This window comes from Carcharodon carcharias, chromosome 9 (genome assembly GCF_017639515.1).
Source record: "Carcharodon carcharias isolate sCarCar2 chromosome 9, sCarCar2.pri, whole genome shotgun sequence".
Lineage (NCBI taxonomy): Eukaryota > Metazoa > Chordata > Chondrichthyes > Lamniformes > Lamnidae > Carcharodon > Carcharodon carcharias.
Genome location: NC_054475.1, coordinates 138,523,677 through 138,541,155, shown reverse-complemented (window position 1 = coordinate 138,541,155; position 17,479 = coordinate 138,523,677). Strand labels below are relative to the sequence as shown.

The 17,479-nt window shown below is 43.5% G+C and overlaps 1 protein-coding gene across 1 annotated transcript in view; it reads right to left on the bottom strand.

Annotated features, from left to right (window-relative positions):
• The window catches only part of tenm1 (teneurin transmembrane protein 1), an 873,954-nt gene that overhangs the window by 159,664 nt on the left and 696,811 nt on the right, over positions 1-17,479 (bottom strand). Inside the window, exon 16 of the mRNA XM_041195427.1 lies at positions 7,909-8,028. Within this exon, the coding sequence (XP_041051361.1) occupies positions 7,909-8,028 (120 nt within the window). The remainder of the gene's footprint in view (positions 1-7,908; positions 8,029-17,479) is intronic.

Genomic DNA, 17,479 nt, shown 5'->3' with positions numbered 1-17,479 from the left:
AATGGGGTGGTAATTGGCCAAATTGATTTTGTCCTGATTTTTGTGGACAGGCAAAATTAGGCAATTGTCTACATTCAAATAGATGCCAGTGTTGTAACTCTTTTGAGTACAAACACGTTTCCATCTGTTTCAGATGAAGTTACATTGTTTCATAGCTTGCCATTGTGAGATTTGAACTCTTGATCTTGGGGTTACAAACCCAGTACCATAACCACTTGGCTATTTAGGCCAAGCATGCCAGTGTTGTAGTTGCACTGGAACAGCTTGGCTAGGAGAGTGGCTAGCTCTGGAGCACAACACTTCAGTACTCCTGCTCAGGTGTTCTCAAAGCCCATAGATTTTACTGTATCCAGTGCCTTCATCCATTTCTTGATGTCATGTGGAGTGTGTCAAGTTAGCTGAAGACTGGCATCAGTGATGCTGGGGACCTTGGGAGAAGGCCAAGATGGGTCATCCACTTGGCACTTCTGGCTGAAGATGATTGCAAATACTTCAGCCTTGTCTTTGACACTAATGTACTGAGCTCCTCCCATCATTGAGGATGGGGATTTTTTGGAGCCTCCTCCTCCAGTTAATTGTCCACCACTATTCACAACTGGATGTGGCTGGACTGCAGAGCTTAGATCCGATCTGCTACTTGTGGGATTGCTTGGCTCTATCTATAACATGCTGTTTCTGCTGGTTAGCATTCATGTGGCACTAAGTTGTAGCTTCAACGTCTTGGTACCTCACTTTTAGGTACATTGACACTGCTTCTGGCATGCCCTCCTGCACGCTTCATGATCCTCTGGCTTGGTTGAAATGATAGAGTAAGAGATATGGCAGGTGATGAGGTTACAGATTTTGATTGTATACAATTCTGTTGCTGTTGATGGCTCACAGCACCTCATAGATGTCCAGTTTTGAATTGTTAAATCTGTTGAGAATCCATCTCAGTTAGCACAGTGGACAGTATCCCTAGATGAAGACGGGTCGCCTCCACAAGGACTGTGTGCTGTTCACTCCTACCAATTCTGTCATGGACAGATGCATCTGCAAAAGATAGGTTTGTGAGGTTGAGGTCAAGTAGATTTTTCCTTCTTGTTGGTTCCCTCATGACCTGCTGCAGGCCCAGTCGGGCAGATATGTCCTCCAGGACTCAGCCAGCTCGATCAGTAGTAGTGCTACTGAGCCATGCTTAGTGATGGTCATTGAAGTTCCCAACCCAGAGTACATTCTGTATCCTTGCTAGCCTCAGTGTTTCTTCCAAGTGGTGTTCAACATGGAGGAGTACAGGTTCATCAGCTGAGAGAGGACAGTATGTGGTAATCAGCAGGATGTTTCCTTGTCAGGATTGACCTGGTGCCAAGTGATGTCATGGGGCCTGGAGTCAATGTTCAGGACTCCCAAGGCAACTCCCTCCTGACTGTATATCACTGTACTGTCACCTCTGCTGGGTCAATACTGCCTGTAGGACAGCACATGCCCAGGGATCGGTGACGGAGATGTCTGTGTCAGTGTCTGTAAGGTATGATTCTGTGAGTAGTCTGTTGCTTAACTAGTTTTTGGCACAGCTCTCCAAATTTTGGCACAAGCCCCCATATATTAGGATAGCTTTGCAGGGTCCACTGGGCACAGTGTGCCATTGTTATTTCCGGTGCCTATCTCGATGCTGAGTGTTCTGTCAACGTATCTTTCTCTCAGAAATATCTTTGTTGACCCTAACAGAAATGAATTCATGATGATTGGGAGGGACGATATCTAAATACATGTCATAAATCTTGCAGTTGAACATAAGATCACATAGATATAAAATATAGCAGAAAATGCTCAAAATACTCAGGTCAGGCAGCATCTGTGGAGAGAGAAACTGAGTTGATATTTTGGTGAAAGGTCATCGACCTGAAACATTAACTGTTTCTCTCTCCACAGATGCTGCCTGACTGGTTGAGTATTTCCAACATCTTCTGTTTTATTTCAGATTTCCAGCATCTGCAGGAATTTGCTTTTGTATCACAAAAATATATTTCAGCATTGGACTGATCTTCTACAGAAGTAATGAATTGACTCAACCAGTACACATTAATAGAAATTTCCTTGGAAGTTGTTAACATTTATGGGGTATTTTTAAGAACTCTAAATAAAAAATGCATTTACATCTCTCAACCATCAAGGAAACCTGGGGCACAATTTTCCCTTCCAGCCAGTGGCAGGTTTCATGGTGAGCACAACTGGAAAATCTGGTGAGCGGCCAAAAATCACAAGGCCATCGGCAGGAAAACAGGTTGGAACTTTCCCTTCACCACTTTCATGGTGGGCTGATGGTGGGTAGGGTTTGCCGCTGATCCATGACGGGAACCCCATTTGCATGTATTACCATCTTATGAATTCTTATTAAAAAAACGCTGCTTGCTGGAATCACATAGTCCCTCCCAATCGAATGCCACGCAAGTGGAAAATTAGACTAGCCTGAAACATGTTTGTTTGTAAGTGGTGCGCAGTTGGCAGCCCTCACTTCTCTTGACTTCGAGGTAAGTGCAACACTGAAATGCTACCTGCAGCAGCGCCACTCCAGGTTCTCAGCAAAGCCCACTGAGAAGCCACAGTGGTGGGGGTGTAGGTTTGCACTCTTCACTGCCATCCTCCATTGTCTAGGGAGGGTGTTATTTGGGAGGCTCAGTCAGGGCAGCAACCCAGACAAAGACCAGCTTTGCTCGTTGGATGAGCAAGAGCAAGAGCAGCGAAGGCCAAGAACCCTGAAGAGGGAGATGAGGGTCAGCTTCCACATGATGATGCCAAGGAAGAATCATGACATGGAAGACTTACACGTGACACACTGATAGCCACAAGACTCAGGTGGAGTAAAGTGTATGCAACGAGAGACGGCCATACTCCTTCTAACTATTAGTGCCATTCCATTGCTTAGGAAGGGATTTAAAACCAGTCACATTGACAGCTAGTTCCGTATTCAGACTTGCACCTTCAACCCTCATGATCTCGGGACAGGTCAGCGGTGAACCCCATATCTGCGTGCTCTAGGAAGTGAAAGTTGACAATAGTGTAAATGTTGCGCCAAAGAACCTGATGCAATTGTGGCCGCTTTAGTGAGAAACTACAGCGGACATTGAGATGAGTACATGGTTGGAGATATCACCATCTCTTCAGGTCTTGTGCTTTGGCACTACCACTTAGGAAACACAAGGGCAGCTATCCCTTCAGTTCACTGAGCAGCCCTCACACAATGCTGTCCCACAAGCAATAAGGGTTACAACTTCATTCAGCACTCACCCAACAATGGTCTGGTAACTATTTTGGCTGTGGTTAACATCACACGAATGTGAGCCTCACAAAAGGAGGTGACCACTGAGTGTGAGGATGGCTCACCCTCACAATATGAGGGCACATATATGAATATGCACACCTTCAAATGACCAAAACATTTTCATTGACATAAAATGTACTTACAAAAGTGCATGATTTTTACAGTGATTGAGCACCCGTGACTTAGAAGTGGTGATAATATTTCTTAATTTTCCTAACACTACTGCTACTCCTGGGTGCAGCCCCAACATCTGCAGCAGAGGTGCAGGCAGCCTGCTGACTGCTACACCCTGTTGTCTCTGGTGACCTTGGCGGATGTCCTCTGGTGGCCTGAGGCCTTGAGTCTCTGGCCTGATAAAGTTCTCCTGATCAGGGACAGGTATACCCTCCTCGGTCTGACCAGCTGGAGTAGATGGGGTCACGGATGGAGAGGATTTTGAGTGGCTGGGTAACCTTGGAGTGTCCTGCATGGAGGCCCCAGGTGTATCCGGTTGACTCTATTCCCCCCTGTTGGTGCCCGACGGCTCCTCCCTGACTCCTTGAGGAGAAAGGGCACCTGGAGGGAGGTCAAGGGCATAGCCATTGTTGGATCCCACCAAGACATATTGCCATAGAGTGCAGGTCTGAGTGCAAATCCAGCAAAACCTGCTGGACCAAGGTCTCCAAGGCGGTTGCCACCCTTCCCATGGTGACCTCGAGGCGCTCGCATGCCAGAGCAACAACATCACAGAAGGCGGACGGACCTGTCCATCCTTCATTCTAGTCTGCTGAGTGACTCGCTCTCATCTCTGCCTGATGTTCCACTGCCTGTCATTGCATCTTCAGCATTGTGTCAGTGGCCGCTTGCAGAGGCTCGCTATCTGACTTGGAGTCAATGGGTGCCTGATCTCCAGCAGTCCTCCGAGTTCCAGAGATCTGGGCTGTCACTGCCTCCGACTGCTGTGGAGATGTGACAGTGACCCCAAACCTAATCTAGAACCATGACCCACTGAGGGGCATGTCTTGGTGTTGGTGGAGGGTACATGTGGATCATCTTTGAATGGTTCCTCAGCCTTGTCCTCTGGGGTGGACTGGGGGCTGGGGCTTATGTTGGCCCTCCTCTTGTGCTTCCTGCTGGTACCTGTAAGAGAGAGAAGACAGATTTAGTTCATGAGCCGGCAGAATACAAGATTGCATGTCACTCACTGTAAATGTCAGGAGTGATCAATTCATGGAGGTCTCATCCATACTATATTGCGGGAGAAGCCAATCTAACCTTCCCCATAGGAGCAATCCCTGACCTCCCCAGCCAGCTCAGCTGCATCCTCATCAAATTTGGGTAGCTCTGTAATGCTGGCTTCCCCTCCTCCCATCTCGGATCTTTCCCTTCTGTTGTGGGCAAGCTTGGACTGTAAGAAGACAAAAGGAAGGAAGGTGACGAGAAGAGATGGAGCAGAGGTTCGGAAACATGCATGCCTCCTGTGTGTGGTGAGGATGGACCCAGAACGGGCTGAGGGTGGAGTTTGTGAGTATGATAGATGAGATGATGGTGATGTGAAAATATCTGTGAGACAATCATGGTGATAAGTGTCCCCCGCTAATGTTGTGTGTGATTCCTGAAGAGTGTAAGAGTGCAACCATTTGAGTGCATGATGCAATGATGAGAGTATGAGATTGGAGTGAGCTGAAGGTTTACTTACTCTGGCAGGGTGAATCAGATTATTCATCCTCTTTCTGCATTGGATGGTGTTGCAGGGGCGGTTGCCAGGCCCTGTTGACCTGTCTTGCCATGGCCTCCCAAGCCAGATAGGCGAGGCTTGCGTACTTGTTGGAGTCATCCTTCGGGTAAAGCACGGTATTGGTATACTCCTCGTCTCAATGCCATGAGGGAGTCTGTGCTAAACCTCAGGGCAGCTGCCTTCTTCTTCTGTTGCGCAGACATGTCTACAGGTCTCCTGCAAGGCAGCTGGGGTGGAGAGAGCGAAATGTATCTACTCGGGTGGCAATTAAATGTGGCGCCTGGACCATCAACTCCATTACGTACCAGCAGGGCGGACGAATGAGTTCCCGACCCGTCAGGTGATTTGAAGAGATACTCACTTATGCATAATTAATTAGCTCCCAAATGTGAAATCGGGCATGGCTTCCCACCATTCCGACCAGCGGGAAATGCGCCATAGCACTTAGTTTCAAAAACGGAAAATTCAGCCCCAAAATACAAGGAAGTGGGTCTAACTCTGTTGAAACTATTTTGTTTCATGCACTTGTCAAATTAGCTTGAATATTTTTAAGGTGGATCCCCCCCCCACCTCAATTGCTTGCGGAACATTTGTTAGGTCTGTCAAGCAAGGAACTTTATTAATATTATAATGCTCAACAGTTTTTTTTTATTTGCTCATGAGACGTGGCCGTTCATGGGATGTGGCTAGGTTGTCTTTTTCAGAGGGCATTTAAGAGTCAACCACATTGCTGTGGGCTTGGAGTCACATGTAGGCCAGACCAGGTGAGGATGGCAGATTTCCTAAAGAACATTTATGACAATCGTCATCATCACCCTTTTAATTCCATATTTAATTATATGTTAAATTCAAATTTCATCATCTGCCATGGTGGGATTTGAACCCGGGTCCCCAGAGTGTTACCCGGGGTCACTGGAATACTAGTACAGTGACAATACCACTATGCCACAGCCTCTCCACCCCATTTACAGTTCTTTATCTTTGCTCATGTTGTCAAACAAGTTATTTGTTTTTTCAATTGATTGGTTGATTCTTCCCCATTTCTAATAAGACTGAACCACGGACAACGTCATAGATTGAAATATGGGCGGAATTGTCCCAGATTTGCACTAAGTGTGGTAGCGGGCAGGTAAAGCGACATTTTATCCGTCGCAATGGCGGGTTTTCACACCATATTGTCCCAAGTCCGCCGTAATAGTCATGCATTCTTGGGTTACACGCTGTTTCCATGGCAGCTGGCTCTCATTCTCCAACCACACCATCACCTCGCCACTTCATCATGCCAGGCACCATATTTAAATTCCACCTGCGTGCACACATCTCAGTGCTTCCAGCCCACGACCTTGCAGGGAAGATCTCCGTGAGAGGCAAAAAGACCACAGTCCCCAGGTTTAGTGACACATCACTGGAACGCCTTTGGATGCTGTGGAGGCCTGCTGCGATGTCCCCCGCTCTAGCCGCAGGATGGGCAGTGGCGTGACCAACCAGGCTTGGAAGATGGTGGCAGTGGTGATCACTGCCAATGCTGCACAGAACAGGTTGGCCATCAAATGCAAACAGAGGATCCTGTGCAACCAGGACATGGCAACCATCTCATCACTAAACTCACACGCTCAAGCCCATCACACATTCACTGGCATCTGCCAGCTCGAGGGACATCATTAACCATTTTCTCACACATACCCTCACATGTCCATCTGACCTCACCTCCTCTGGAGACTGCCTCCTCAGCCCTCACCATCTTGAGGTCACTTGCACAGATCAACATGTGCCCCCACACACACTGGATCACCCTCCTTGGCCAGTACAGCCCTCATCCTGCAGCCCTTCCTTTGCCTGAGGCCACTTCTCCCCCTTCCCCAAGCAAGCCCTTGCCCTGCAGCCATGGAAAAGCCACCCACATATGGCTGATCTGGTAGGTAGAGACCAGCAATGAGCCTCCCTAAAAGTGATCTGGTTCTGTCTGTGAAGCCTGGCGCTGATGACTGCGAGTGCTAGTCAAAGCAAGATAGGCAAACAAACTTTGAAGTCTGGAGCAAAGATGTGGACTCTTGCAATCTTGTGATATCACATCAGACTTTTAGTTTGATTGAACAACTCTTTAATTGAACATGAAATCAAAAAAAAAATGATTGATTATTCAAAATCCAAAGAGTGAAACAGTCAGCGGTTACACTAGAACTCAGTATATTATTAGATGTCATATTCTCCAAATTTAGATAATAGATATTTGAAGTTTGTTCTTGGTCAAATATTTGAAACATTAGTTTTAGAATATTAGTTATAACATCATTTCTTCTTGCCCCACTTGGATCTAATTTGCCTCACAATAATTCTAATAGTTAAACTAGATGGGTTGAAGGTTAAATTTTTCAAATATTTGAAAACTGTCAACAAGACAGCATTATAAATTAAAGTGATATAATTAACTCATATTTTATTAAAGATTATCATCTTTCTATTTTCCTGTTATTAGCATCACACCAAAAGTATGAAAGCCAACAGTAATCAATAATTTTATTTGCCACGAGACCAATGATTGCACTATCCATATAACAGCAAGGTACTGTGGATGCTGGAAATCCAAAATAAAAATGAAACATCAAAAAGATGAAAAGTTAACTCCATTTCTCTCTCCACGTATTTTGCATGACATGTTAAGTTTATCTCACATTTTTTTGTGTTTATCACATTATCTATGATTGTTCCAGTTTCCCTGTTAAAAATTCACAATCATGCTTCCCCCATTAATAAATATGACTCCCATCTCAGCCACACTTTTCACGTCTCATTGAAGAGCATCCTGACTTCAACTACCAAGCAAAGTTGATTCAGGATGCATTTGGTGGCTAGAGGATCTGCGTGAATAAAGAAAAGCTGTCTGCTGCACCTGCCATCCTGACGGCTGATCGTGTATCCATAATCCACATGATGCAAAAAGCTGATGTTCACACCGACCAATGGGGTCTCATCCACTGCCACCACCTGTCCTCGAATGACACAAACGCGGCTGAAATGACACAACATGCAGATAAATATAGTGAGAAGCTGATCAATAATTGCTATTAATTTATTCTATACTCCTGATGTAGGAAAACTGACAGGGCTTCACATCAACTTTAATTCAGGTAGGTCATGTCTAGATTACGTTTAAACAAAGCTGAATTAACATAAACAAAGAATGGTTCATTTCAATGTATTACCTAGTCAGATTAATGTTTGCATAATGTTTATCTTATTTATCTCAACCAGTCTAGGTGAGATTAGATTACCCACATTTAGTTCCGTAATAGGCTCGTATCTTGTCAGGAGCTCCTTCCTCATGGTGAAATAAGGTTGTTTGTAAACAGTCAGCCCAAACTGAAGCAGCAGAAATAGCAATGAGGGTAGAGATTCAAAGGGGTTCTTTGTAACAATTTAAAACATGTTATCCCCAAATATAGTTTTATATGACAATCACACATTTATAATTCTCCGCAAAATAATTACTGCCTAGATTACTGCAGGTTCAAAGTAATGCCAAAGTGATACACCTGTAACTATTAAAGTGCCCACAAGGTGTTCATTTAGACAAGTATTTAAAGAGCTATTTCTTTTTCAAAACTTTTGTGTGAAGTACTGTGCTCATCAAGGTGAGTGTGTTCATGTTGAAGAGTGAGTCACTTTCTGTTTTAAGCAGCCAGTGTCAGCATCAAGCAATCCCAGGTATAGTAGGATTAGATACAAGTAGAGATGACTCTGTACTGCCCCAAAAATGCCTCTTGTCTTCAAACTTAATCTTAGAAGACTACGTTCTACTTACACCAGTCTGACTTTACTTCCATTCAGGGAAACACAGCTTAAGAGATGGTCAAATGTTATTGACAATTTGGGTGAAACAGATAATGAAGAACTCAAAATAAATGGACCAGAGTTGAGAGATATTGGAAAATAACAGAATAATGACTCTTGTTTCTCTTATGCTTTCTTCCTGTTAACCAATTTATTCAACAGAGTAGAAACTGCTTCTTCCTCCATAATTCAATAATTTTTTATCTGATAGATACCTGATAGCTTTGCTCTGTCAACAAGAAGACACTATAGATTAAAGTAAAGATGACAGGGAGCCATGTCGGGGATGGCTCTCATTCACATTCCTGCTCCCAAGCAATATTTCCAGGGACGGGATGGGAAGAGGATCGTTGCTCACTCTACAGAGGCAGGCGGCATAGTTAAGGCCCTGGCTAGGGGTGATTTTGCAGCCTTAGCTGTTGCAGAGCAGCCCCACATCACATTTGGAGGCTGCCAGCTCAATGGAAGTGGCATCTCTGCAGCAGAATGGGGAGGATCACTGGAGCCAGAGGCTCCATGCTACAAATATGGAGCTGATTTGACAAAGCCCACAATCTTGGCCCAGACCAATCCAACAGAGGGTTTTCCCATCAAGGCCGATTGACCTACCGGTCTAGATGCTGGTTAATTGAGGTTTGACATGGAGGTTAGGGAGGCTGCCTTCATGCTGCATCCAATAAAAGCAGAACAAATCCAATCCGGTCAATTACCACCGCGTCAGCCTACTCTCTATCTTCAGCAAAGTGATGGAAGGTCTCATTGATGGTGCTATCAAGCAGCACTTAAACTCAGCAACACCCTGTTCACTGATGCTCAGTTTGGGTACCTACCAGGTCATGTTTCTGCAGACTTCATTGCAGCCTTGGTCCAAACATGAATGAAAGAGTTGAATTGCGGAGGTGAGGTTAGAGCGACTACCCTTGACATTAAGCCAGCATTTACTGAGTATGTTATCAAGGAGACATAGGCTGGGATTTTCCAGTCCCATTGTGGCATGACCTGCTGCAGGAGATTCGACGGCCCAACCAGAAGTTCAAGGGCGGGGCTAGAAAATCTCACCCTCAGTAAAATTGAAGTCTTCAGTGGGAAAGCTCTCCACTGTTTGGAGTTGGACTTCACACAAAGGCTTGTGGTTGTTGGAGGGCAAGCATGTCAGCCCCAGGACATTGCTGCAAGAGTTCATCAGGATAATGTCCTAGGCCCAACCAGCTTCAGCTGTGTCATTCATGACTTTGCCTCCATTATAAGGTCAGAAGTGGGAATATTCGCTGATGATTGCACAGAGTTCAGTACCATTTGTGGCTCCTCAGACACTGGTGCAATCTGTGCCCGCATGCAGCAAGACCTAAGCCACATTCTGGCTTGGGCTGATAAGTGGCAAGTAACACTTGCACCACACAAGTGCCAGGCAATGACCATCTCTAATAAGTGGGAATCTAACCATCTTCCTTTGATGTTCAAAGTCATTACCATTGTTGAACCCTCCAATATAAACATCCAGGAGATTACCAGTGACCAGAAGCCTAACTGGACCAGCGATATAAACCCTGCAGCTACAAGAGCAGGTATGAGGCTGGGAATTCTGCAACAAGTCACTTCTGTAACAAGTAACTTCCCAAAGCATTTCCACCATCTACAAGGTACAAGTCAGGAGTGTGATATGGAATATTCACCACTTGCCTGGATGAATGCAGCTGCCATAACACTAAAGAAGCTGGACACCATCCAGGACAAAGTAGCCTGCTTGATCAGCACCCCATCCATCACCTTAAACATTCACTCCCTCAGCCACGAGCACACAGTGGCAGCAGTGTGTGATGCATTATAGCAACTCACTAAAGTTCCTTTGACAACACTTTCTAAAACCCGTGACCTCTACCAAATAAAAAGATGAGGGCAACATGCGTTGGGGAATACCATCAACTCCAAGTTTCCCTCCAAGTCACATCCCATCCTGACTTGGAACTCTATTGCTCTTCCTTCACCAATTTTGGATCAAAGTCCTGCAACCTCCTTCCTAACTGCACTGAGTACATCTATACCACATGTACTGCAGCGGTTCAAGAGGCAGCTCACCATCAGCTTCTCAAGGGTAATTAGGGACGGTTAATAAATGTTGGCCTAGCCAGTGATGCCCAGATCTCATGAATGACTAAAAAAAAGATCGAGAACATGAGGGCACATAATTAAGGTAATTGGTAAAAGAAGCAATGGAGACATGATGAAAACCTTTTCATGCAGCATGTCGTTAGGATCTGCAATGCACTTCCCATGAGTGTGGTGAGGGCAGGTTCAGCTGAGGTATTTAAGAGGGAATTGATTATTATCTGAAAGGGAAGATTGTGCAGGACTATGAGAGAGAAGGCTGGAGAGTAGCACTAGGTAAATTGCTTTTTTGGAATGCCAGCACAGGCATTCCAGACCGAGTGGCCTCCTTCTATGCTGTAACTATTCTGTGTGTGATTCTGTGCGTAATAGGTCAAGTGAATGGGCAAAACTGTGGAAAATTGATTTCAACTTGGGCAAATGTGAAGTCACCTACTTTGGGCTTAAAAAGGTTAGAGCAAGGCACTTCTAAATGATGAAAAGCAACATTCCCCCTAAACTAATCAGCTGCATGGTAGTCCAGAACTTACTGTGCAGAGCACGCTTGCACACTAAGTTCCTTTAAGATGTGTGGCCGCTTGACAATCTTACCGGACCATGTAGTGCAACAAGCAGGCCATCTATAATGAAGGCAAATTAAAGGAAACACTGGTGAAAAGATAGAAAGAATGGAGGTCCAAAGAGACCTGGAGGTCCAGGTACAAAGATCATTAAAATGTCATGGACAGATGCAGAAAATAATCAAAAGGCTAACGGAATTCTGGCCTTTATATCTAGAAGACTAGAATACAACAGGACGTAGAATTTTATTTAAGCTATACAAAGCCTGGTTAGACTATAGTAGGAGGACTGTGAGTAGATCTGGGCATCACACTTTAGGATGGTAATATTGTCCTTGGAGGAACTGCAGTGGAGATTTACCTTGATGATACATGAACTTCAAGGGTTAAATTATAAGAAGTGAATAAGCAAACTAGAGCAGTATTCCCCGGAATTTAGTAGATTAAGGGCCAAATTAAACAAAGTTTTCAAGATATTTAGGGGAAACAGACAGGGAAGACGGAGAGTAACCATTTCTGCCAAAAGGCCAAGTCCAAATTAGGGAATACTACTTTATGCAAAGGGTGATAGAATTTTGAGACACGCTTCTGCAAACAGCAATTGATGCTAGATCAATTGTTAATTTTAAATCTGAGATTGATAGATTGTTGTTGATAAGATGTATTAAGGGTACGGGCAAAGGCAGGTACATAGAGTTAGGTCACAAATCAATGATGATTTCATTGAATAATAGAACAGGCTTGTGGGGCTATGCCTATTTTTTCAATGAGGTGTTAAACTGAGGTCCGATCTACCCTCTGAAATGGCCATAACTGATTCCAAGGCATTTTTCAAAGAAAAGCAGGGGAGTTCTCTCAGTTTTCGGGCCCACGCTAACCTTCACATTTGCCCCTTAACCAAAAAGTGAAAAACAGGTCATTTAATTCATTGCTGTTTGTGGGGCCTTCCTGTGCACAAATTGGGATGCTGTTTTTCCTACATTACAGAAGTGCCTACATTTCAAAAAATAATCAATTGTTTGTGAATAACTTTGTGATGTTCTGAGGTTGTGAAAGGTGCTTTTTGAATGCAAGTTCTTTCTTTACTTTCTATAAATAAGCTTTTGACATGACATTATTTGCATTAGAAAACCATTATAGTTTCGAAATCATAGTGCTGTACTCAATATCATCATGAAAAACTAATAATAAAAGTGATGCCTGGATATTCCAGATCCAGCTCTCAAATAGCCCTTCTATAAGTAATTTTATTTATCATAATGTTATAAACCTCAACAATTGTGTGATTAATGTACAGTGACAATGAAACATATTGGAGGCTGGATGAAGCAGCAGATTAATTTTTATCACCTTTGGGATGATTGAATGCAGTATAGTCGTATGGAGTGAAAGTCTCTGCTATCAACTGCTTTTAAAGGTCTTATGTAAAGTAAGTGTGAGCAGTCTTCATCTAGTTCCTAATGGGCATGAACCTGCAGCACAAAACTGCCCCAAATTTGAACGTGTATCAGTGAATTTTCATTGTGAAGGACAGTATTCTAAGATCAAAATTTGGACATATTGTGAAGGAACTGCACTCTGTATCTACTTCTGATCTTGGGAGTGCTTGATACTATCTTACTACCTCAAGCATCTATCACTTCGTTGAACACAAAATTCAATGTAAAAGTACTGATCACAAAATAGCCTCCCTTATGCTTAAGTTCCAAAATAAAATGTGTTACGATAATGTTGACTGACCTTCCAACTAACCTAAGCATGCAACATAAAACTTTTTGAACTCGGCACAGTAAACATAAATTTGACAATTAAAATCAGACCAAAAGGTTGAGAGTTTATGAAGTGATAAAAAATCATTTCCGTGCCATTAGGTGACTAGGGTTTGATGCAATGTCAAACTGAAGTGAAGGCTGCTCAGGCGTAGCATCTAACTCATGGCCATCCATTCTTGCTTCACAGGAGGCTATTACAACCATACTGCACATCCATAGCCCCATGATCACAGGTGTTTTATTTAAATAGATTGCTCAAATCTGATCCAGCAAATGAGGTTAGAATAACTGCCATAGATAAAAATGAAAAAATGATTTACCTACTAAATTATAGATATTGTCAAACAATATATATATAATATCGTCCTATTATAGATATTGTCGAATTTAAAAAAGATGCAATCAATTGGCAGTGTTGTTGTGATTATTGCTAATATTTAGATTCTACAACTAAAAAACTGTCAAATGAGCATATATTTTCTGAAATAAGAAATAATGGGCTGAATGTTACACTGTGGGGGGAGGGGGGGGGTGGGTGGAGGGGAGGTGCAGGGTCCCCTTCCCACAGAGTAAAAGTTGAGGATGAGCCTGCCTGTGCTTGGCGGGCTCACCTCAATGCCATTGAATGGCCATCTGGCCTTTAATTGGCTTGAGCTCCCATTCAAGAGGATTTGAATCTCCAAAAGATGCCAGCCAATTTGGTCGACAGTTCTCTTGTCCCAGCTTCCCACTTGGAGTGGTGGCCGCCGCTGTGGCTACAGTGAATCCCCTGAAGAAGAGGAGTCAGGAACTCGGAGCAAGGCGAGCCCAGCATCACACTAGAGACAGAATGGCAGGCCCCAGAGAGAGGAGGGGCTTGAGAGAGTGGAGGGGCCAGAGTGGACATGGCTGGGGTGGGAGGAGGAGGAGGTGGTGGCTGGGGGTTGGGGGGGCACCGATGGGCACAGCATGCCAAAGTATGAGGCACCCTCCCCCAGCACAGGCAGCAGGCTTCCAATTTTTAACTAGGTGCCCTGACACTTAGCACGGGCCTATACTGCTGTGGGAAAAATCCTAGCGGCAGTGAGAAGAGGCCCTTTATTGGTTATTCAAGGGCTTCAACTTGCCCACAGGCAGGTGGGCCGCCTGACAACTCCCTTCCCACGGGTAAAATATCCGCAGGGCAGGTGGATGATGGACACACACCGCTACAGTGGTGCCAAACTTTGCGCGCCCCCACATGCCCGTATGCCATCCTGCTCCTTGGGAGCTTTAAAATTCAGCTAAATAATTCAAAGAAAGTGATTCCAAGTGGAGAAGTAATCATTCTACTCAGCCAAGACCGCCATTTGGCATGTAGCCAGAATAAAGAGACTATGGCCGGAATTTTCCAGCCCCCCCCCGCCCGTGGCAAATTCCCCTGTGGTGGGGCCAGCGAGCCATTGAAATCTCCATTCACATCAGTGGTGGGGCTAGAAGATCCCGTTGGCGTGAGGGGCTGGAAAACTCCGGCCTAGGACTTTAACATGTTATTGGTCCATTTCCTGCCTGTCCCATCTTTGTCATCGGGACACAACATGTATATATAAAGAACAGCTTTGAGTGGGTATCCTTGCCATCTGTCTTGGAGAGTAGGTAAAAACTGCAGATGATGGGATACTGACAGCTTTCTGACAATATGTAACCCAAGCGACTTTAACTTCTACCCTAACCATCCCACACAAATTTATTAGATGAAACTGCCTTTAAAAATATCCGTTGGGAGGGAGAGATTGTTGTTATATGATAAGATGTAGAGAAAATTGAAGGCACAGAGGGTTAACCTGGTAATATACTGTTTATTTTCCATTGGGCATAATAAATGCACTGTTGGAGTCAGTTTTACTAAATGCCACTGAAAATGATGAAACAGTAAAAATGTTTTTTGATTAAAAAGGCCATAAATGTGATAAATATTATTTCACTAATATCTATCTTATTTGGGTGGAAAAGAATACAGAAATGATGGAAGATTTTGAAATTAGTCATCCTGTAATCATTACTAGCTATATGTTTTAACTGCCTGAGGGAATGCAGGTTTTGAGTGTAATATCACTTTCCAGGTTTTGAGACTAATAACATGAAAGTGATACATTTTATTGAACTTGTTTCCATGGCACACTGAGCTCACTCTACTTTCTATATTTTGTGTTTCCAACTGAGGTAAGGGCTGTCCTCTATACACCAAAATAGGATCAAATGGACTTCCATCACTTTTTCATTCATTCATGGGGTGTGAGCATTGTTGGCTAGACCAGCATTTATTGCCTAATTGCCCTTCAAAGGGTATTTTAAGAGTCAACCATATTGCTGCCAGTCTGGAGTCACATGTAGGCTGACCAGGTAAGGACATTAGTGATTCAGATGGGTTTTTACAACAATCAGCTTTATTGAATTCAAATTTCACCATCTGCCATGGTGGGATTTGAACCCAAGTCTCCAGGGCACTACCCTGGGTCCAGTGACAATACCACTACACCACCACCTCCCCTATTTTGTGGCAATTGCAAACTTGAAGGAGGGTTGTACTGAAGAGAAGGAGAAAAATCACACAAGGCTGTAATCTAATTAAGGGGTTCAGATATCATAAACCACAATTTGGATGCTTGATTAGGTTATATCTTAAAAGGCCTTGGTGAGAAAACAGCTTTGACTCATTCTAGATGGAAAAATTGATTTGATAATAGGTGAACCTAACGGGAAATTATGTTTATGGGCACAAGATCTAGGAGAAGTCTATTAGCTCTGGTTTTTGGTTGCAGTGCTGGATCACAATTGTTAGTCACAGTATCAACAATGTGGTTACTTGAAAGTAAATATGACCGTGACATTATTGCTACCCATCTGTTAGAGTACACCAGAATCAGTTAATATTTAGAAGCTATCAAATACCTAAGAGTGACTGCATGTAGTAATCTCATTAAGGAATTCAAAGGGGTTCATAATGAGAATGAGAATGAAACTAGAATAGCTAATAATTGTTATCGTAACCCTAAGTTGATATTACATTCTTAAAATAACTTTTGCATATCCAGTATCATATGTAATATATATTAAAGACAGCAAAGTGATCTCAGACTATCTATTGGTGTCAATTTAGCGCTGAGAAATAATTTCTTTAATAAATCTATAATATATTAAAGCTTACATTTGTGCAATCTTCCTACCAATTTTAGCATTATAAATTATTATGTCTACATTTGTAACAAAAGCCAGTGCAAACCTGTCACCCTGCAATTATATTCTTCTCCAATGGAAGGACTACAGTGTCACCACTGGTGGCTGGCGTAATTACAAGAGGATAAGGTGACAGAAAGTGCCTGTGGATGTAGGAATTTATAATGGTAATATAAAATTAAGGACAGAATCCATGACTTACAAATGGGGACTGAATTATGATAACAAGACTTTGTCAACCTATCAGTTGCCCTCTAAGTCCACTTCATCTCAAGACTACACTTGGTCTTGACTCACTGTAAGTAGTGCTATGGTGATTAGCTAGTGTTACTTTAAATAAGTAAAATTCTACTCTGACCAACATTGACACTATGCTTTTTGAACTATAATGATGACAGTGAGAGCTCCAAATAATTCTCATGGTCAGGTCCCCATTAATGTTTGTTAACCTGGCGATGGTTGTGGATTTCAAGCAGCTTGGTGGTCAAAGAGACAAGGAAATTCACCATGGAGCCCAGTTAGTCCAAGTAAGCTATTGAGGTGTGGGGGTGGTATATGTTGGGAGGGGCGCAGAGCATACTTGTGATTCCATGGAGGTTTGCAGCAATCCCTCTAGTCATTGCTAGTTAGGTCACTCTGTGCAAGTGCCATGGATGGACTGTGCCTGGCTCATGTTCTGTCTATTGATATTTGAAAATTGCATCAAAGTCCTATTAATGCCATGTGACTGTGATGTGCATGGTTAATGAGGGGTCTGCCAAAAACAGGCTGCTTATATCAAAGATTCCACCAAAATGGAGAAACCTAGTGTCAGCGGGAACATGGCAGTAAATGCTGCACGATAATTTTTATTGTGTTACCATCCAATAGCTGCCTGGCAGTAATCATATAAACAGAGCCAATTTGTTAATGCTTTCTTTTCCTGCAATTTTAACATCTCATTTGGATAGAAGTCAAAGGAATTTCATTTGACGGTCTTAAATATCAGAGCAATTTC